The following is a 23,580-nucleotide window of genomic DNA, read 5'->3' as shown; positions in this document are numbered from 1 at the left end:
TCTGGTAGGTGGGATATCCCGGTCCCTGTTCAAGAAAACAGAGGCAAAGAAACTGTTAAAAATATCATCTTTCTTGTCTGGCGTAGCCACAAGATTACCATTTGCATCTTACAGGGGCCCTACATTGCCTGGTGCCCTCTTCTTGCTCCCAATGCACTTGAAAAAGGACTTTTTTTTTTTTTTTGTCCTTAATCCTGGACACTAGCCTGAGTTCTATCTCTGCCTTGGCCTTCCTAACAGCCCTCCTACACTCACGGGCCAAGGAGTACTCCTCCTTGGTGACAGCTCCTCCCTTCCACTGGTTGTACACCCCCCCCCCCCTTTCTTAGTCCTCAGGCATTTCTGAATGCCCTTGCTGAGCCAAGGGGGTTTCTGAGCACTCTTACCCCTCTTGCTTCTCTTTATCGTCTTTACTGTGATTCAAAACAACAAGACACACAATCAATTTTGCAACCTGGAACATAAGGATCCTCATAGATAATTCTAATCGCGAATGCCCAGGCTGCATCATATTGTAATCGTGGCTCAAGAATTCAGGTGACAATATTGGCATTGCTGCACTAAGTGAGACCCAGCAAGTAGATGATGGACAGCTCAAAGAACATGAAGGTGGCTATACCCTCTTCCGGAGGGTAAACAGGAAAGATAACACCAACTTCACAGAGTTGGCTTTGCTATTAAGAATGAACTCATAAACCAACTCATTGAATTCTCGATTGGAATCGAGCACTTCATGGCCAGGGATCCTGGCTTTTCTGTTTAAAATAAAATAAAAATAAAAAAATTGCAAATTCTCTGAGTAAAACCCCCAAAATTTGCATTTTTCCATGATTAAAATGAAGCTCCACCATACATACATACGAGGGCACAACTCTGCACCACCATTCCCACTGCTGCTGGGTGGGCAGGGAGCACCTCAGCATGGCAGTGCAGGGCTTGCAGCAGTGGTACCAAGCTTCTCTGCCACACCAGGTCCTGTCCGCTGGGCCGCAGAAGCTCATGGGGGGAGGGCATCAGAATGGGAAGCCCTGCCCAATTTCCTCCCTCTCTCACTGTGGAGGCCTCGGTACTGCCCACCCCCCTGCCCAACTTACCTGTGGGGAGCTGTGGGAACTGCTCTCCAGGCTGCCTGATGGCTATGTGCCCCCCTGCCTGACCGCTCTCCACACACTCCCTGCTAGCCCCTTGCAGGCTGCAACTATGCCAGCCTGTAAGGGGAAACCCACTGTTTCCCACTTTTTTTTTTTTTTTAAAGGAGAAAAGAGAAAAATCAAGTTATTTCTCCTTTTAAAGTAGACAATCTGAGTTTTTTACTGTGTTTTTCTGAGGCAAACAGAAAACCTGGATCCCTGCTCATGACTATTTTAAATTGGCAAGGAGCCAATTTGCCACTGCCATTAGTCTGTATGCTCCATGGAGCCATTCTCTTTCTCCAGAGTCAGTACTTCAATACACTGGTGACTTTGTGGAGCTAGAGGTGCAATTTTAGGGATCAGACAAAACACAGGCAACCTGTTATGTTCTACCCTGGAAAAGGCTACACTACTACAAGAAAGGTTAGAGGCCAAGAAAACATAACATACATGGAAAGAATTATGATTATTCAGTCTGGAGAGGAGACTGAAGGGAGGGGTGAATTGACAACAGCTTTCAAATACAAACTATGACAATCATTATCTGGGTCCACAGGAAATGGGACAAGTAACTGGTTTAAGTTGCGGCAGGGATTTAAGCTGCAGCAGGTTAGAAGCCAGGAAGAACTTTTTGTAGTTTTTAAAAAAAAAAAAAAAAAAAGCCTTGGACTAGATTGCCCACAGGAGCTGGGGAACTGGAAAGGTTTTGAGCCCAGATTAAAGAAACTGGGAATGATTTAGGCAGGGAATGTTCTTATCTTGAGAGAGAGAGAGACCAGCTGACCACCTAAGATCCCTTCAAGCCTGTTTCCTGTGATTCAGTGATTTATTAGCACATGAAACAATTTAGATGTGGCTTCATGACTGATATGGTATCAATGTAACAACGACAGCAAAGCAGAAAACCTATATTTTACGTGAGTTCAGAAATAACTTTCTTTCCCTAGAAATATTATCAAGCTTTCTGAACATCTAATAGCCAAAACTAAGATTCAGCCTCTGAAACTATGAGTCAAATGCACCCTATGGGAGAACATCTGGTATCAATATTTATGATGGCATTTCTTCCCTTTTTCTCCTATTTGGCAAATGGTTAATGGAAAAATCTCTTCCACTTCAGTAAATCTCCATTTTTATGATTTATCTAATGTCACAGGCTGCCACCAACAGTTCAGCATAATTTAGTTTATGAATAGCAGTCACCTTAGGAATTAAATTCACAGGAAAACTCAAATTGTCCCATTACTGACATGGTTAAGCCATCCAGAGCAGGGCCAAAGTCCATGACAAGCTCACAAATGGTGATATCTGCTGGCTTAAGATGCACACTATCAGTACAGTATTTTTCCTGTGACTAATAGAAAGTGACAGAATACTTCCCTCTAGTGAAGTTGGTGATTGTATTTTTTTTATTTATTTTTTTGCCAATCAGATGGGCAGGCAAAAAGTGCAGTACTATGGTGAGTGTGAAGTCTGTGCTCTTATAAATGCTGAACAAATTATCTTAGTTCCTATTATGTTATCCAGGCACTAGAGGGTGTGTTTGTGGAGACAAGAGAATTTCCTCAGTAGTGTTACTAAGAAAAACATGTTTGCCTTGATCACCTTTGGCTTTCATCATATTCAGTGATTACAGTATCTGCAGATTCAATGAGCCTGAGAAGCAGAAATTCTGTTTTGTTTTTTTTTTTTGTTTTGTTTTTTTGTTTTTTTGTTTTTTTTTTTAAATAGAAAAATAGCAAGGGAAGACAGTTTTGCATCTTCCTCTGTGCTTTGTGTAGTACTATATTATTGTCACATGCAACATGCAATAATGGACAGCTGTCACACCACTTTTCCTAATTAACTTAAAATGTCATTTCCTGAAACGCAGAGATTGTCAGGCTGAAAAATTGGGCACACTTGTTTTTAAAAACCATGAACAATAATTTTTTTTTTTAATGGCTCCTTAAATCATTCTCCCACTTATTGTTTTCTTCTTTTAAAAGGTCTTACGGCTGTTGGGATCATGGACTATATTTAATATTGACATTCAACATAATAAAAGCAGCATAAATTCTAGTGTTGTCCAACCTGTACTTATTTATGAGGAACACTATGTAAATAAGCTAAACCTACTAATGTAATGAGCAATGCGAGTGCAAAGGTAAATATTTTACGCAGGTGTTTGACATAAAATGCTTTTACAAATATCAAGTCACAATTAAGTCATTTTATTATCTAAAAAATAGATGGATTTTGCTAAAATGGTATCTTTCGGTACACTAACAGAATCTGTATCTGAGATTGCCAAGCCTTCATGGAAAATTACATATTAAAATAGGGCCACAACTAGAAAACTGAGCATTGAAATGACTTTTACAGCATAATTATGCATGCATAGTGATTTATATTATAATTTCAATCTTGAAATACATTTGCATTTTTTATCTTTCAGGGGCAATTATCCAAGTCCTTTGGAAAAAAAAACAACAACTTGGGAAATGCTCAAAATTATAATGAATAGAAACAGCTTATGCTATAAGAAGTTTATCTTTGTCTCATCCACATGTTCTCTCTCCTGTTTAAATCCCTTGGAAGGCAGGCATTCACAAAATGGATTGCCAAGTTTTCCACAGAGCCCACAATTTAATTCATCTCTGTCCAGCAGGGATCTCGCTCCAGTAGTATTTTGTTACTGATCCTTGGGAAATTGTTGCAGCTATCACAGAACGTTATTAACTTGGAAACTGTTGGAAGCCCATGTATTCATGATGCTATTTGTTCTGTAGTCACATGGGAAAGTTACAATTTCAATAGAGAGGAGAAAAAAAGTCTTGAGGAAAAGTTATTCAATTTCTTAGATAAAAATAAGCATGTTTCCAAATAAGTGTGTAGAAGGCATTAGATAAAATAAGTGTTGGGTTATGTGCTTTACAAATTGTTTCTATACTAGTAGTTAGAGGGAGTTCAGTTTGGTTTGCCAGTTCCCCTAATTTCATTTCAAGCCTCTTACTATTTGGTACAAATTCTTAAAATCTCAACTCCTAAAGCCACAGGGATATCAGAACTTTCAGTTTTACAAAATAAATCTCCTAACAGTCATGGGTGTGGAAGACAATGCAACTCAAAAGCATCCAAAAGTTTAAAATTAAACGTAAATGAAAGGAACAACAAAATTGAAATCTCGTGCTGTGGGAATTTTTGAATGCTTTTGAGTTAGCAACACCATGAAGCATGAATCCCAACATCCAAATAACTTCTACCTGAGTGAGTAGGCATTTCCTTGTCTTGATGGCTATACAAATCTGGGAAGAGTAAAATGTCATTGTTGCAACTTGGTACTTTTATGTTGTGTTTAAGACTAGGTTCAGAGGTGCAGCCTGACAGCTAACAAGCTGGCTCCCAAAATGACTAGGTTGATGTGCCAAGCCTCAGCTCTTTGAATTGTCACATTCTATGTCCAATTAAATGTAATGTTCTGCTAAGGAACAAACAAATCTTTAGTACACGGCTACTTTTTCCTTAACAGACATCCCTATGCTCCCATTTAGGTCATGGGAGCTCTTCAATTGGAAGGACAGTATTACATAAGAAAATGAGTTTAGGATTGAGCAGATCCAACCCCAAATCATAATGGGGACCTGTACACACCACCTGTCTTAATCCTTATTAAATTAAACATGTTTATAAAATTTAAACTTGTTTATTTTGGGGTGTTGCATCTGTGTTTACATGCACTAGACTGTCGAATGAAGTAACCTGGGTCCCTGGCTGGTGCCGCAGGAGAGCTGCCACCTTCCCAGCCTGGAGTCCCCCAACCACCCCATGCCCGTGCCCTGCCACACAGCTGTGGAAGCAGGGAGCCAGAAAAATCACACAAAGAAAAAAAAAGTGGAAGCAATTGAAAGCAAAAGGATTCAAAGGGGTGAACTACAAAAAAGTTGCAGTGCCATCTGGAAGACAAAGAGACTCATTATACATCTTTGAGTGCATTTGTTTGCATGCAATGAATCCATGGATGCGACACTAATTCCCAGACAGCCAAACTAAATTACGTTCACGGAGTTTTAGTTTAATGCATGAGAGAGACTTTTAAAGGTTGGGAAATCTCACTTGTGCAAACAGAATTGCAGCGCATGAAAGGGCAAAAATTGTGGTGTGTACATGAGTCCTATATACCTTTGTGCAAGTCACTTAACTCCTGCAAATGCCACAAGTGCAAAATGGTGTTATGTTGCTCTACGCAGGTGGGCAGGTAAGTAATAAAGGTTAGAGATTATCTGTAAAATGTGATGAAAGTGGCATCTAATATTAGTACTAATTAAAACTAGCCAATGTGTAAACAGCCACATGCTGCAGCTACCCCACCTTGGCAGTATTATGATATACCAGTCTTTGCGGTCTATAAAGGCTCAGAACTAGCACACAAACATTAAGTGGTCAGCTCTGAGCTTTCCCTGGGTTGTCATTAATACTTGCACTCTCTTTGCTTAAAAGACTTTCTTTACTAGAACTGCTAGAATGCAAACTAAAATTTGCATAAAATATTTACCCTGGTAACAGGAAGTTGAAACCAACAGTTCCTAAATCAACCATGATGGGCAATCCAGTCCAGGGACATAAGAAGCAATGAGGTTGGAAACAGTCATCAGCTATCTGATGCCCCATGAGTCCTTCCCCTGTGTTTCTCTTTTGCAAAGATGTGCCCCTGGTAAATTCCCTGCAAAAATCCCTAATGTTTTCACCATCACATTTTCATTTGGTAATAATCCAACTAATACAAACAACTACAATCAATAAAACTAAAGATAAAAAGGGGAAAAAAAGCCCTTTGTTTTCTAGTGCACACTAATTGTATTGGATAGCACTTTCTATAAAAATCAGTTTTAGCTGATATTATGTAGCATTCTCAGGACCCGCTGAGAAACTACAAGTAACAGTAACTCACTCTCATGCACATACATTTCTTCAGTTGGTGCTTGAGGTTAACTATTAAAAGGTGGCAGCAAAGCCATAATCAAAGAGGCAACAAGGAGCTATAATAAGGATATAGGAAAGAGAGACAGGGAAAAGACTGGATCCAGTCATACACTGATGAAATTCTTGGTCCCAGCCAAAATAAAGAGCCTAAATCAGTGGTTCTCAACCCGTGGGCCGCATGCGGCCCAATCAACATAGTGCTGCAGCTCATGTGACATCCTGTTAAAAATAAAAGTAAAGATATTTGACAGCATAGAAATGAGAGGTATTACCAAAGATCAATTTCTATTGCATTACTGTCAGATTTTCTAAACATTTTTTAAATAGATATACAGGAAGTAAGTTGTGGGGGTTCAGCCCACAACACATTGAGAGTTGCAAGTGTGGCCCACTAAGGCAAACAGATTGAGAACCACTGGTTTAAATATACCCCCAACCACCTTTATTTATTTGTTCCATATCCTATCCAACTTCCATATCCTTCCCTGGCCCACAAAAATGTGGCCTAATTTTCTAGGATGCGGATGGTCTGCACCTCTCAATGCCTTCATAGAAGATACAAGCATTCTGCATCTTTAAACACACACATGCTGCCTATTACTTATGCTGTTCCAAGATCTGCCCCAACTCCTTTTTTCAAGGTATGTTTTAGGCACTTAGAGCCACATTTACAGAAGTGTTTAAGAGACAGTGGAAGCAGACAGTGCAACTTATAAGAGCCTCCAAATAATTCAATTGTTCTGCACTGTGCATTTGGTAAAGCGTTTGCACTGCAGTACAGATCTCCAAATACTTAAATTTCCATTGAAAAATTCAGTAGGAATTAGAAAGTCATATGATATATATGGGTCTTAAGTCTGGCCCTTAGACAAATACCATGAACAAAAGAAACAATGAAAGTATGGGAATCAAAATCTTATAGCCCTCCAAGTGTGAACCAGGTGTTTTCCAAGCCTGTATCTGAAGGCCAAGTTAAAAGAAAGTGTTCTGTTCTTGCCTGACAAGTCAGACTTCCAGAAACCTTAAAAAAAATCAGAGAGACAGGAACAGTGAAAAATGCCTTCCCTCTAACTTTGCAAATGTAGCTTTGATGGTTAATTGCATCCTTATGAGAAGACCTACTGCAAGATCAGTAGTTTAAAATAACTTAATCTCCATTTATAATCCCAACCCAGTTTTTAAGGTTTGATCTCAGAGGTGAAAATGTTCAGCGTCTTAACCAAATTTCTCTCTCCATTTTAACAACTCAAATCATATAACACCTTTGGTGTGGTGCTGAATCTGAGAAAGCATATTCAATATAGTTTTGCATGCAAAGCATAGTACTTAATCCCATCATTTCTTGCAAAAGGAAAATTTAGTTTTGTGCTGTCTTTCAAGATAACACAGTTTAAGCATGATAATTAAGTGAATTCTATCACTACCTGTCATGAGTGATAAATATGACGCATAATTAAACAAATGACACCTAACCTGGCTAGAGGAAACAATTACTTGGTTCTTTCATTAGTACTGCTTCATTTCTTTTTATTATATGATTGGGTCTCACTAATCCCTTGAAAACCAATATGTCACAGAAGTTGTCAGTACCACAGTTGTACAGAAGATGCCTGATGGAATAAGTAACTTAAATCCAAAAGGATAGCTTACCTTGTGAATACAGAAGAATCTGCATCTCCAGCAGAACGCATGTAAAAACCTGGACGAGGTTTTCTAATCCCAGCAGTTCAAAGACCTCCCGAAGAGGATAGTCAGATAGTGGAAGCTCACTAGGCCCAGGTCTCTGGCAAATGATAGGCTCAGAAACCCCATAGAACTTCAGTGACCTTCCAGGAGGTGGAAGTGGCACTTCATAAAGTATGTTATGGATATAGCTCTCCAATGGTAAAGGTGGGGGCTGCTGAGAGGTAACTGCCTGATAAAGCTGGATAAGGAACTTCTTGCAAGCCTGCATGAAGGGCAAAGGAGCGATGAGGCATATACATTTTGATACATATAACGTGTCTCTGCTGATGTCATAGGAGTTGTACCGCTGGAGCTTGGCCAGTGAAGTGGCATCTCCTTCATCAATGCTGCTTGCTAGGGAGTCCATGCTGCATGAAGATGAGGCACAGACACTACTGTATTGTTCTGCATTGTGCATTTGGTAAAGTGTTTGCATTGCAGTACAGATCTGCTTGCTTGTGACCTCTTCATAGAAAGTAAGCACAAATCCATAAGTACGAGAACCATCTTCTCTGGTAATTATAAAAGAGTGGAACTGTGGGTCTCTGTTATCAGCCTGAGTCCTGAAAGATAGTCCTTTAGGCATACACAGCTATGGAAAGGAAAAATATTAATTATATTAGTATCCAATTAGGAATATATAAAAATACACATTTGGTTTCATAAGCAGATAAAGCAAGTGGAATAAATGCAAGTCAGCTGCATACATGACAGTTAGAATACCTTTTAAAAATTAATTCTTAAAAATGTCCTGAAAATAGATTTGATAAATGAAGAATCTGGCCCAAGCTGAAAAAAAACCCAAAATCTAATTTGTAAAGTGGAACTGAGCTTCAAATAATTTTTCTAGTTGGCAGGATGACATATATATAATTATTTTGGATGATGAATAGTTACTGCATTACATATACATTTCACATAACAGACTTCAAGTTTTTCCCCCCCCCACAGTGAGTTATTTTTTCCTCAGTACAATAAAATGGGATCATTATACACCATCAATACTGAAATTCAATACCATTTTTGTAATTACATTATTTTGATTAATTACAAATTAGGATTGCTTGCAAGGTATTAAGTATATTTTCTCCTGAAACAGTAAAAGATTATTTTGATTTGTAGACGGGAAACCCACATAAATCTACTGCTTGATGTACCAGTCAGCAAGATAGTTTAACAATAATTCTACTGCACTAAAGTATTTCTTTTAGGGGTGCACCAATAAAGATTTTTTTTTGGCTAATACCGATTACCAATTATTAGCCAGCCATATCAGCTGATACCAATCCGATAGCCAATATGCAGCCCGGAAGCCTGGACAGCAGCGTTTGCCTGGTAAGTCAGTTGTGGGTGGGAGGAAGGGAGAGGTTGGGAGGGAGGTGGTGTGGAGTGGGGGGCACATCAAGGCCCCCATGACAAAGGAGGGAGCAGGGCCGGGGTTGGGGCAAGTGCTGCCCAGTCAGGGTGGCGCAGGTTGCAGTGGGGAGCTACAGGCAGCTCCCCCTGTGCATGCACCTCCGGGGAGACATGTTCCCTGGGATTTGTCCACAGGGTGAGAGCAGGCTACCTGGGCCACGGCTGTGCTTGGGTGGGCAGCAGCTGTGCTATGAGGGGAGGCTATGGAGGGGCTATGGGGAATTTTGGGGTGGCTATATCCACCCCTCCCAGTGCCACTGCTAACCACCCTGCTCCCACCCAGGAACACCCCCCCACCTCTGCCTGCCAGGAAGAGGCCAGTGCAGCCCCTGGCCCTGAGCTGGCAGCCCACCCTTGTCCCAGACAGAAATCCAGGGGCGGGGGCCACATGCCCCTCCCCCATGCTTCCCCCAGGGGTGTGCGTAGCAGCAGGGAGCTGCTTTCACCTGCCCCTGGACAAGCCACCTGTAGCTCCATCTCGTACCCCTCCCTGCCAGCGCCTGCCCCTGCCCCACTCCCTCCCTTACCATGGGGACCTCTATCTTCACCCCCACACCCCTTCCCCCCCTGCAGACTTACCAGCCCAATGCTGCTCTCCAAGCTGCCCAGCTGCATTCCTGGCCACATGCATGCTGTGGCTGTGTGCATGCACACAGCATTTATCAGTGACATTATTAGCTACACTGGCCAAAAAAAAGTCAATTGCTGATAATGTCAATTTTCCTTTTATTGGTGCCAATCTGATGTGGACTGATATATTGGTGCACCTATAAATTTCTTTGAAACCCAGTGCTAGGGTGATGAATCAAGACCTCTTCCGGAGATTTCCTCAGAAGGTGAGGGATTTGATATAAGGTAATGAATATGCAGGGGGAAATATTTTAAAATGTGAATTAGCATGACATTTAATTATGTTTAAATCAATGCATTTTTAAAACCAAATACTAAATCTTGCTTTGCACCTTTTAATAAAAAAGGAACCTTCCAAACGAACTCAGTGTTCAAGAGATGAGAGACTGGACTGAAATGCTTTTAAGGATCTGCACCTAGCCCCAACACAGAAGTAGTGATGAGGGAATGGCAGTGCACGGTCGCACCCCAACTATGAAGTATCATGTCTAGTGACGGAGGAGGTCAATAATGATAACTCACTCATTAAGCATGGCCGCATTCTACCCTAAAACACCAGCTCACCTTACATACCATGATCAGATGGCAACCAAATTTCATCTACCAGCAACCCATCTTCTTCTCAAATTAGCAATCCCATGAGTCACTAAAACCAACCCTGATATGCTGCTCTCAGAGTTAATACATGCAGTAATAAATGGCCCAGAGGCAATAGAAGGATTTAATTCAATTGATGGGCTTTGCTGACAAACCATGAAATTGCAGCTCAAGGCATTTTTGAACAGCATCCACACATTCAAAAGGCTTATAGTTTTATTACTGAGGCACTAACAGCAACTCTATATTTAAAGTTGTATTGAAAGCTTTCAAGTAGGAGTAAAATCCCTGATTCACAATTTAAACAAATTCAATCTCCACAAATATGACTCTAAATTTTTACTTTTGCAGCTGACCCCTTGGACAACCAAAACAGGGAAATATGTAGGAGAAAGAACAAGCTGGAGGGTGTATAGTTCACAATCATGTTCTACCTAGAAGGGACCAGGCCCTGAGTTTGGGTTACAGCTTTGCTCCCACTGGGGCAGAAACTACCACACTGTACTATTCTATCCACTTTTCCAGTGACTGAACTTATGGTGCAGAAGCTCAGCTTTTTAAAGGAGCACTAGGTAATGTCTAACTTGTAGCATGGTGCTTACACCACAGTATCAAGAAGTGAGAGAGAGATTGGTTCAAACCCTCTCTTGTGCCAAAGTAGAAAAAAAGAGGTTAGAATCCAGGTTTCCAGCTTCCTGGGCAAGTGCTTTAATTGCTCAGCTACTGGGGCTAAAACATAGAAAGATCCTTCTCCTTACCTCACTTGCAGCTCCTTTTTTCATAATGAACTCAGGTATGCACATACCCATGTGTATTTCTGGCCAGCTTGTAGCTTGCTGTATATGCTCAGTTTATGCATGCAAGCCTGTGTCTCCACAATTCAGGGGGAACAGAACTACAAACTGTGCATAAGTGGCAAAAACACCACGGGGCAGCGGGGATTGCATCCCAGCCTGGCAGCACCCAGAGAGTCACAGCTTTTTTTCCCCAAAGTGCCGGAAGCTGGGGTGGGTGGGGGATGAGCCAGGGTGATTTGGCGATTCGGCAGCAGAATCGAATCACCTGTCCTGTGAACTGGCTGAATCTGAAGCAAATACTAGCCATTTCGCACAGGCCTACCAGCTATTCCCTGCCTTCTGCCACCGGACCAGAAGAGAGGAGGCTGCCACTGCTGCCTGGGGCCAGCAGCAGCATTAGTCTTCCCTGGTGCTGGGCGCAGGCTGTGCCCAGCTCTGGTCCCAGGTGGCAGCAGCAGCCTCCTGTCATCCAGCACAGATGTGGGGACCCGCACCCCTGGGAGGAGTCTTGCACAGCCCCCACAGCCCTCCCTGGGGTGTGGGCCCCCGGATCTGCATGCCAGATGACTGGAGTCTGCCGCTGTCGGCAAGTGTCACAAGTTTTGCTTTTTGCAGTTTGAGGTGCAGTTTCCGAGAAACCTCTCCATCTATCTCCTTGAAACTTGGCAGGCTTCACACCCCCGGAAGGGGCTACCATCCCTGCAAATTTCATTTGAATCAGGCAATAAATGACAACATTATAGGCATTTTCATGATTTCCCATTACAGCCTATGGGCAAAATGTAGAAATGCGTCGAAACAGCAAAACAGTTTCAACGAAACAAAACAGGACAGTGTTTCAAAACAAAACAACAAAACAAAATACTGTCCCTGTGAAACGGTGAAATGGAGATTGAAATGAAATGGTGGTGTTTCACACAGCCCTACTATTAACCTGGCTTCAGGGCAACATCAGCCTTTGCAGTGAAAAACCCAGCTGACAGGTGGGCATGTCTGTGCTGTGAGAAGTAATCCCCATACAAGTCCTTACCAGAGACCAGTCACAAGAGTAATCTTAAAAAACAAACAACCCCCCCAAAAAGCTGCTGTACTCCCTACCATCCTTTTTCCAAGCCTGGTTTCATAAGTACCTTAGAAGAATTGCATCCATGTATTTATTTCAGTTTACATAGACAAATAAGAGATATGCTCTACATGACATTGGCAGGCTATTAAACATAATAAAATGAAGAACTTAAGAGGATGGTACAACTCCATCCACAAAATGTTAGTTGAAAAAACTGGGGAAAAAGAAAGTCATCTTTACTGCAGTCATATATAAAAGTAGCGAGCAATTCAAAACTAAAGACTAACAGACGTGTTCTTGGCTTTGAAAGAATTCTGCTATCAGGCTGAACACTTATATTGTACCTATTATTAGAATTAATTTAGAAATAATTTTTCCTACTCATCTGTGTTTTCTAATTAGGGGTATTTGGATAAGAAAGGTCTGAGTTCAGCAGAAGACTTGCATCTTAAGAGCTGGGAAGAAGTAGGTGGGATGAGGCAGGATTTTCAAGTTTGGGAGTATCATTTGGGGAAGCTACTGTTGTTTTTCCATCTGTGGGTTGTTTGTCATTTACTGAAAGTCACTGAGCCTTTCTGAATACAGCAGGATACAAAACTAAATTATAATAATACACATTTAATTTTACACATGCAAAGAGTCCCTTTGACTTCAGAGAAGATGTACATGCATTTCCCTTGCTAAATCAGAAATCAAAGCTAGGAACTATATTTAAGCTTCTACTGCCTTCTGTACCAAGGCAGTAAAAGAAAGAATCACAACTGGCTGCTGCCGAACAGTCACAGAAGATGCTGATCTTAGGTAGGGATAATTACAATAAGCAACAAATACACAACACATACTTTTTACTGTAAATTATATCTTTAGTATTTAATAAAGGGAAAGCAAGTGTGGCCTATAGATAAAATGATTTCATAGAGTGAATGGGGTTGGATTGTTTAATAACAAGTTTTCATACAGCATTTGTAATTCCTTTAATATTTAGTAGAGACAGGATGCTCTGATAGGTTACCCTTCACAGACATGGATATTCTTTCCTAAAGAGAACTGCCTTGTTGTCCACCTTATATAAAATGGAGAGGCAAAGGATGACAAAACCAACGCAGCAGGGAAAAGACCAAAAAGGCCAATGATAGTCTCAATTAAGGGGCAATTTTTCCCATAGGTGATGTTTTGAGGCAAAACAATTCTAAAATTTTGCAAAGGATAAGGTAAAAGCACATTAATACTATCGATAATATTGCTGCTTTTGTTAGAACGTACCAGGTATGGAAGTACATTCTTAGATGACTGTTACAGCTGAATTCCGTTTTAGATTCGGCTCTTGTAGGTTGATCTAAAACATGATGCTTTTTTTCTTTTGTACACCATTAAAAATCAGCCTTTCCACAAAGTATCTGATGGTATATTGGGTAACAATTCTGGCTTTTACTTCCAGATACCTCCCATTTTTCACTGTATCTACTGGCCTTTGCCGTTTAAATATTAACAGCTTGCCTACTAATTGGCAGAAGCAGCCAAACCAGTATTTTGGGTACTACCAAATTCATTCATTTTGCCCAAAGTTTGTCCTGACCTACCCAAAGTCTTTCACTGTCCTTATTGCTCTACATTTGGGAACAGAGACAGCATGGAAATTCATGTGCATCATTATTTAAGATGAATGGCAGCCAGGAGTCTGGTGCTACTTTTTTTTGTGTATGCTTTGCAGCAGTGCCATTGTTAATTAAAGCTGAAACACCTGAAATTATCACAAACCTTGTAATATTTGATGCTGTTCTTAAAGCAGCTAAAGGCAAGTGTTATCCAACTACCAAAATTCCAACTTTTTAAAAAATTATTATTACAGAAAATCCTAAAAACCTGAACAAAAAAGTAAGGACTTGAAAAAATAACCAATAAAAACCAAGCTATAATGATTTAAAAAAAAAAAAAAAAAGTTCATGATTTTTTTTTTGGTGGCCTGTCTTGGCACTTATTGTTTGTGTTGACTATAAGTTATGGCATTAAGCATATTTAGTAACTAACAAAACATAGTAAGGAAGAGGAGGAAGAAAATCAAATAGGTGGGCGCATCTACACATGGTAGTAATATGAAACAATAAATTCTGGATGCAGTTTGTGCTGTAGTTTATTGTTCCCTGGTGCCACATTTACACATGTGCCTGGGACCACAGCATGTTGAGCAGGGGCAGAGCAGCCTCAGCTAACAGGAGGCTCCAGGGGTCAGCCTACCAGCCCAGAGCTGTTCCAAGCTGGCTTAGTGTGCTGTAGAAGGACTGGCTGGGACACAAGTGTTTTAAAGGGTGGGGTTAGCCAGCAGACAGCCCCACTCTGTAGCACCCTCATATGACCCAGCCAACGCTGGTCACCGTCTACCCACGTGTTGTGGTGCAGTAATTAATGCCATTGTAGGATAGTACTTGTGTTCGGCAGTACTATCCTACAGTGGCATTAATTTACTGAGGCCTAATACCACCACACGTGTATACCGTGACATTTTACTCGAGAGCTAATTAGTCAGCTCTGCAGTAAATGTCTTGTGTAGATGTGCCTAATCAGTGCACAATTACTGTTACTAGCAGCAGCTAGAAATTCAACTTTCACAGAGAGATTTTAATATTAAGTCCCAGAGAAGCCTCAGTTACAAGTTTCCTGCAAATCCAGAAATCATATGTAAAAAGGTGACAGTTGATGACAATTTAAATTCACCAGAATGCCCCCTAGCAGTAAAATTAAATACTGTATTTACTCAATTAAAAGATGAGACCCAGTGCAAAGATACCTGGCAGCATGTGACCCAGCATAAATACATGGGACCTAGTGCAGAGGCACAGGCCAGTGCTGGACCCAGGACAGAAGGCGCACAGCAATGCAGAACCCAGGGCAGCAAAAAACTCAAGTGCAGAGGCACAAGGTGGTGTGAGATGCAGTACAGACCAGCCAGCAGCACAGCAAGGAATGGAGAGTGGGCAAGCAGAAGAGGCCAGGCAGCTTGTTCCCCCCCACCCCTGCACACTTCCCTAGTCGCTACCCTCCCACTGCTGCTTTCCCTATTTGCTTGTCCCCTGCCACTGCTTTCCCTACTGCAGTGTTGGGAGGGATGAATTTAAAACAACTCTCCAATAATTAAATTATTTATCAAAAATTTATCATTTTCCACGTATTGAATGTAATTGTTGGGAGGGTCATCTTAAATTGAAAAGGCATCCTGTATTGGAGTAAATACTGTACTATTTCCTTGACTAAGCCCAGTCTCTCTGATATTACAACATCATATTTTGAAGGACAGCATGCAACTACTTCCTTATCTTTTTCAGTCCTTGAGTATGGTATCCTTCCCTCACAAAACAGTTTGAGCTATGTTTGAAAAAAGTGTTAAACAAGGGTGGCAGTACAGGCATTTGCATATTTAAAAGAAAAATCAGCCACAGGAAAAAGCACCTTGCATGTAGGGAGAAATTTCCTTCAAAAAGGAAACCCAAAAGCTTCCAGCCAATCCTTATAAAAATGTATTACTATGGGCAGTCTTTCTAATAGCCTTTCAAGTCTTCATTAGCCATGTATGGCCTCTAAGAATTAAACTGTCTGGGGAATTTCTAGTGATCTCCCTAAATCTTTTAGGAAGCTTCATGAAAAATTGAAATGCTCAAAACTACTTCGAGTTCTGTTCCTGCCCCCATGCCTACCCATTCACAATTTCCATTACACAAAAATCAAGGTCAGTCAAAACCCCTCTCAGTTAAGCACCTAGCTGATCTTAGGAACAGTTATTCCTAACACAACAGAATGCAAAGAACACACATCCTCATGCTGCAATACAGGTGCCATCAAGTCCTGTCCTTCTTGCACTGAGGGCTGAAAGTCAAGAGTATTCCAGGTTCTTAGTTTAAAAAAAACAACACAAAAAAAACCGAACCAAAAACCCAAGCCACTACACATGCACACCTCTACTCTAAATATATATGCTATCATTATATATGCCCATATGTCTCTGTGCCTTTAATCGAGAAGTCTTCATTTTAAAAAGGGGGAAAAATCCACCTCAGATACAGTCATTGTTATAGTATTAGAATGTTCTATTTTATAACGTCTTTCCTACTACTGAGTAGTCTTGTTTAAACCATTTCTTTCAGAAATGGTTCAATATATTGCAGGACAATCTTCTTGGTTGTAAAATGAGATGTCAAGACACTGGGAAACAATGTGTGGACAGAAGGAATACACGTACCATGTTCACTGCATCTTGATCAAAGGGGTTCCATTCTATATTCTGAGGAAAATGTGCCAGAACTTTAGACTTGAAAGTTCTTCTTATGGGACTCTGGTCAAAGTTCTCTCCTGCAACAGACGAAGAGATAACAACTTGTCATAAAGGAGCCATTTCAAAATATCTGGGCTGTGCCCATTTTACTTAGGGGTTGAATGGGCAGTTATGGAAAGTTTTAAATACATTTTCACTTCTTTTTTAAAAAAGAGCTCAGGAAGAATTATGAATAGGAAGTATATATTTAGCCAAATCTTACCTTCATTATTTTGGCTCAAGATCAGTACTGCAAAAAAAAAAAAAAGTAACGTGCAACGCAGTAATATAGTCCATCTTACCAGTTAGTGCCTTGAATTTGATTTTGGTTAGAGAAAGAAGGAAAAAATTCCTATTTGAATTTATTAAAGAAAAAAAATCTAAGAATAACACAGCCTCCAATGTTTTCAGCTATTTACCATTACAGCGTAGATCAAAGAAGATGGCCATCGCTCAAACATTAAACAAAATCTTTCCTCAGGTTCCTCAAAATGAGTCTTGCAATTGACTTGCACCTGCAGACCACTAAGGTTTAGGCAGGGATTCACTCTATAGATTTTTCCTGCCAGCAGAAGTCCTACGAAAACGTTTTATTTCTTGTGTGTGAAATTAAGTTTGCCACAGTTAAAAGTGTGGGAACACAAGAACTGAAGTTGAATTTCTAGCCAAAATTAGCCAAACAGCATACAAATACATTTTTCAAGCAGCAACTGTTAATGGGATTACAGCAGTAGAAAAGCACTACCATAAGCAACACAATCATAAACATGAGAATTACAGTACTACAATGCTCCAACACTCTTGACCAGGTAAAAGCTATACCATAATAAACTCCTTGAAACAAAAGGCTGCTTCATAAATATTGTTAAAAAGTTTGCAGTCAGCTTTGCTAACTAGTCAGCTAAGACCATGATGACAACACTGATGTCCTAGAAATACTTGCCACAAAGAACTGCAAAATTACATTCAGCTAAAAGCCTTCTGTTGCAACAGTCATTAGGTCCCTCTACCTTAAGAAGCATAACCCACACAAATATCTCCCCCTCAACCAAGACGCTCACGTACAGAGCAGCATTCATTATTTCTAGGGTAACGTTGCAAACTAGTAATTAATATCAGGGAATTTTTTACATGTACAAAATGACACACACACACACCACACACAGAGTTATGTATATGCAAAAGGATTCTCTAAAGGTGGCAATTAAGGATTTGCACCTGAGACTTTCTAGATGGAAGGAAGTTACCTTTATGATGCATCAAAAGAAATGCATTTGAAAAATTTGAGAGAGATGTGCACTTCCCAAGAAAAACATTTATAGGTAAAGTAATGAAAACAGCTTTAGTGACCCGATTTGTAGACTCAGCATTTAGAATGAATGTTAAAGTAAAAGTAACTTAACAAAAAAACCTCCTCCAATATGAAATGCAAAACTCTAGAACTCTTGATTCAGAGATGATACCTTTTATTAGACCAACTAAGAAATCGTCAAAAAAAAAAAAATCTATTTCTGCAAGTTTTCAGACACACACCAGAAGATCTCTCCTCCTCCCCGCCCCAGTTTCTTAATTGGTCTAATACAAGGTATTATCTCTGAACCAAGAGTTGTAGAGTTTCGCATTTCTTTTTGTCAGACCAACATGGCTACCAAATACATCCTCCTCCAATATGACACATTCAAGGTTCAGGTGTTCTGTCAAGACAGGGTTCTAGATTTGCAGAACATTTGAGTAATAATTTGTGTGTTGCTGAAACTGCCCTATGGCTGAATTCCAACTCCCAAATAGCTCTGCTGCTCCACTACCACTCTGCACTTTTGGAAGCAAATCATTTCTTCTGTCTGACTTAGGCAGCACAAAACGTGGAGAAAACACCACCATTTAGTATAAGAACTCTCCAGTATGTGTGTGAGAAAGTATACTAAGGGGTACAGCAAATAGGAGCCAACTTTATACCTCCTCCCACCCTATCAGAGGGTTTTTAGCAAAGCAAGGCAGTGGAATTAGCCTCAGGAGCTGGCCAGATAAAGGAGGAGCTATGACAGTCATTCTGATAGTTGTCCTACCCCCACCCTCGCATGCCCAACATATGCTGGAGGCAGCAGAGATCATACAACACTAACAGTAGGAGTCCAAGGGCTTTTAAATACATGGATATTGTTTCATAAAAAGGCTCCATTTCTAAAATTACGATTTACTGTATTTCCTTGAATCTAAGATGGTCCTGAATTTAAGACAACTCCCCCAATAATTAGTTTCTATACATGGAAAATGCATCAGTTCGTAATAAAGTTCTATGTATGGAACCTCATTATTGGATGAAGTCTTTAATTCATCCCTCCAATGGGGGGCAGGCAGTGGGGAGGCCGGTGTGGGGAGCTTGCCCCATTCTTGTGCCTGCCCCCTCCCCACAGTCTCTGTTCCCTGCTTGCCCCTAAGCTTCTTCTACCCTGTTCTCCTCTCCCCCGCCCGAGTATGTTCTGTGCCAGCAGGCTCCATCCCCATTCTAGCCTGTGGCATGGATCACAGCCCCAGCCCACCCCCCGTAGCAACCATGTGGGCTGAATGACACTGCTACAGGCTAGGCTGGGGGCATGCTCAGTGCCCCAGGCTGCAACATGCATGGAGCCTGCTGGCACTGGGCAAGGATGGGTGGGGAAAAAGGAGAGAGGTAGGCAGGGGAGCAGAAAGGGGGGGAGGGGTGTGCACACGTGTGTGTCCACATGTGCATTCAAAGGCAATGGGAATGGAAGGGAGTAGGCAGCAACTGAAGACTTGGTCAAACCGCAGGAAGGGGCAGGAGCCCAAGCTACAACTGCTGTCTGCCCCAACATGTTCATACACAATTCTAAGATGAAGGGATTTCCCCCCCTCTTTGTTAAATGGCATTAAAAACCCCTCATCTTAGAATCAAGTGCATACAGCAGAACAGTGATCAAGTAGGAATTTCTAGTACACCTGTCAACATTATCTAGACAGTTAAATTAGCTAATAAGTCCTGCATTCATTCTTTTTGCTAGTGCTGCTTGAAAGAAAAAAAATGGCTGCATTAAAAAGCATCTCCGTGAAACACACAAAATTAAGCTTTCTACCAGTAGGTTTTGCTCTTACTGTGCCTGGGAAGAGAAAAGCTTCATATCACAATGATGCAGGCAAATTTAGTGAGGCAGGGATGCATGTTGAGGATAATACATGGTAGAAACTGGCTAGAGCCAGCTTGCCTGCTGTTGGGATCCCTGAGGCCAAAGCACTATCTTAGCAGAAGCATGACTTAAAATCTCCAGGCAGGAAATTCAAGGTGTCAGCTACGTTGGACTAAACGAAAAAAAACCCCAAAACCAAAACACCCCAAAACCATTCAATTGCTCAAGGGACTAGCTCAGAACATTTTTCTAACTGTGCTAACCATTTCATTGTGCTCCATATGCACTAAAACTATCCTATGTTCAGCTGAAATGTTAACACATAGGTATATAAAACCACAGAATGCATCTTTAATATACCTTTCTGGCAAGGAGGGATCTCTCCTTCAGGAAAGCTTTGGTTCAAAAACTGTTTGTTGATGTTTTGGGGTCATTCACATACACATTTCCCACTGATTCTTGGAATTTTATAAAAACTGATCTGTGAATGACCTAAACTGTACGTACTTTATCTTTGTAACTAATGTGTCTCTGATTAATTGATGGGAAAGAGGCATGAGAACTGCTTGTACCAAATTTAAGATTAAGTTTGTTTGGCTTCAGTCCACTGGCTTGCAATTAAAACTTAAAGGGTATGGAGGTTCCTTTTACATAAGGCAACCTCAGAATCAAACTGTCTGCAAAAGGCCTTATACTGCCAGTCTTACACATTCAGTAATGCTTTATAACCCACGTAATCCCATTAGAATCAGAGTGTTTACAAAGCAAAGTATTACTGAGCAGGTGTAGAGGTTGCAGATTTAGGTCACTGCAGATAGTTTTGATGGCAAAATTGGTTCCTAAATGAGGAGGAAGCACAAAGAACATCACTGTTGTATCAGGCAATAAATTATGTCAAATGCTGTTATTTGATGGACATAGCTGTAACCTTATCAACAAAAACAATTATGACTGGTCTCTGCCAGCAGGAGACTACTGGAAGATTTCAATCCTAGTCTCAAGATATAAGTACATTTGACAGAAACAGCACTTGAGAATGAGCAACGAAAAAATTTAACATCTGTAGCCACTTGTACATCCCTTCCTCCCATCTGCCCAGTGTGTTAAACACCTCAAGCAAGGCATGGAGCTAAGTGGCTTCATGTCATCAGGCAGATGGGACAAGTGGAATGGAAACACTGGGAAGCATTTATAATGGATAAGAAATCTCCCAGAAAAAGGAAACATAACTTTCAGAACTAATTCTGGAATCAATCTGTCTGATGTTCATCAGGTGATTCCAAGTTCCTCATTGTGCTCATGAGACTGATAAAATTAAAGCTTCCTGTACAAGTTATAGTGATATTGCTTCCTTAAGCAAAATCCTGCCCTCTTATCTGGAATTAGAATCTGGTGTTGCAGGTTTCCTTTTACTGTCAAGGAATGAAAAGCCCAGCTGCTAAGTATTTGGTCAATGCTTAACTAAAATGAGAACCACTACAATTGTATCATCCATTTACTCTCATTAAGGCTTATGGAAGACACACCTATTGAAGGTTCCCCCTAATCAGGTTTGTGACCTACCGGTGCCTCAAGTTCCAGTGGAAAGAGAATGCAAGTGTTAAATTAACTCCTGGAGGAACCAGCTTCTGAAAGGACAAGCTTGTTCAGCTATATAAAGCCTGCAGTCACATTTTGTATTCCAAAGTTTATATAGGCCATTCTTTGAACCAATTTAAATTGGGATGAGTCATCTGAAAGATATACACATCCAGTTCAGAAGCTGTTGAACTTCACTTGTAGAGGTGCTAAGCACCCACAATTCCCACCAAGTAAAAAATGTTAGCTTTTGGTACTTAGCACATCTGAAAATTAGTTCCCATGTGCCTTTGGTTACATGAACTTTACAAGAGCTTACTCTAATAGTAAGCATTTCTTAGAATATGATCTGCAAAGAGTAAAATGAACCAGAGACTTTTGATCAATGTGACAGAGCAGAAGGCCCTGCAAGGTGACAAAGCATTTCAGATCACATACTTGATCCTCAGAATGCTTTCCTCACATGGCACTTTCCAATACCTGCCAGCTCTGAACCATCTTTGCCACTATGACTCTATTTACCATGGTCACTGCCACATACAGAGAAGGCTTTCATATCCAGCATATCTTGCAGAACCAACTACCATATTTACTCAAACAGGAAAGACAATCCTGATAATAAGATGATCCTGCAAATACATAGTTTCTATATATTAAGAATTTATAAAATATGTTATAATTTTCCAGTTATAGAATCTAAATATTGGAGGTTTGCCTTGAGTTTGACCCCTTGTACTGCTACACCAGGGAAAATATATCTGGGGGGTCAGATAGCCCCTGTCCCCTCTGCTTCCCCCTACCTTCTTTCTTCTGTAGCCCCTTCCTCCTCTCCTTGCTGTCAGAACCTGCTGTCCCTGAGCACACAGAAGTGAAGAGCAAATCTGAAAACAATTACCTCTAAATTAAACATAGCTGTGGTAGTTTGTAATACATAGGTTTAGTTCATCCAGAACTGATTCAGGTTACCTTTTCTCGAAACTGCTGCAAGTTTTAGCACAGGTAAATATACTTAAACAGCACTCTAGCACCTGTTTATATATAACACAAACTGGTCACATCTATACAAGACGCCTTCATGCTCAGTGGATGGCTCTACTGTGCATTGTCACAAAAAATGTTCACCTTTGCTCCTGTTCATTACTGCAGCTACCGTGCCTTTATCTACTACCTTGTATTAGACTTACTAAACTCAACATGCAGTAGAAAAGATGCATTAATGATTTTTTTTTGTTATTGTTGTTGCAAGAGACACAGCCACTATGCATTATATTAGACCAAATTCAAATGGCTTGTGATTTACTAAGTAGCTCACTGGACTGGGCCCCAGAGTCAACTAGACTTCAAGCCATGCTGACCACACAGCTCAGCACTGCTCAGTATGTGTGTACACTCAAGACCCTCCCCCAAAGAATCCATGTGCTAATTAGCTCCCACTCATGACTAGAATTGCATGCTCTTGTCACAAGTTCTGGGATGCTCCAAAAATGCATATGCAAATAAAGGCACAGGGCAACCTGGTCCAGCTTCACCTCATGTAGGGCAGGGTCACGCTAATCATATGCAACAGGCTGAGAGAAGGGACAAGAGAGAGATTTTGGGTGAACAGTTTGGTACCCCATTTGGTGATGTTTGCCAGACATTTAAGGCTGGTGAAGAAACAAGAATAATTGGAAATGGGAAAGAAAGGCACAGCTCAGCTGTGGGAGTGAAGAGAAAGCCAAAACACTTGCAACGTAGAAGCTCATCATGACTTGAAAAAGAGAGGGTTGCTGAGGGGGACTGTGCTCAGTACCATATATTTTACTTACATGGGCTGCACTATCCCTTTTGGGATCTGTTTTATGCCCCTGGGGCCTTAGGGCTGAGGGTGAGCGAAATCTGAGGGTATCCAAACCCCAAGCCCCTGGACTTGGGCCTGCACATAGGATGCCTGCCAAAGGATTTGGAAACATCTGAAGCCCCAGGTGGGGTGGAAGATGGTTGTCCATAGTAGGGCCACTTATGGTTCTTGACCGACTCATGGATTTGGAATTGATTTGGCTAATTTGGATGGGAACATGAAAAATTCTCTTAAAAAAATTAAAAATCTGTTTTATACTTACCTGGCAGGTAAGTATATCTTGGTCATATCCACTATGACCAGGATAACCCTTTTCTACCATGGGGTAGTACCTGCAGAAGTAATGTATAGTTAACCTCCCACATTCCTTTCCCATTTTTTATGGAAATG

General features: G+C 40.9%; 1 protein-coding gene across 1 annotated transcript in view; it reads right to left on the bottom strand.

Annotated features, from left to right (window-relative positions):
• Nucleotides 1-23,580, bottom strand: part of DENND5B (DENN domain containing 5B) — a 220,395-nt gene that overhangs the window by 95,708 nt on the left and 101,107 nt on the right. The window contains exons 5-7 of the mRNA XM_019515829.1: nucleotides 16,853-16,879; nucleotides 16,558-16,667; nucleotides 7,746-8,412 (exon numbers count right to left, since the gene is read on the bottom strand). Of these exons, the coding sequence (XP_019371374.1) occupies nucleotides 7,746-8,412; nucleotides 16,558-16,667; nucleotides 16,853-16,879 (804 nt within the window). The remainder of the gene's footprint in view (nucleotides 1-7,745; nucleotides 8,413-16,557; nucleotides 16,668-16,852; nucleotides 16,880-23,580) is intronic.

The sequence above is a fragment of the Gavialis gangeticus genome, unplaced genomic scaffold, assembly GCF_001723915.1.
Source record: "Gavialis gangeticus isolate Ggan-Ray unplaced genomic scaffold, GavGan_comp1, whole genome shotgun sequence".
NCBI classification, from domain to species: domain Eukaryota; kingdom Metazoa; phylum Chordata; order Crocodylia; family Gavialidae; genus Gavialis; species Gavialis gangeticus.
Note: the sequence above shows the minus strand (reverse complement) of the source record. Positions and strands in the feature narration are given on the sequence as shown.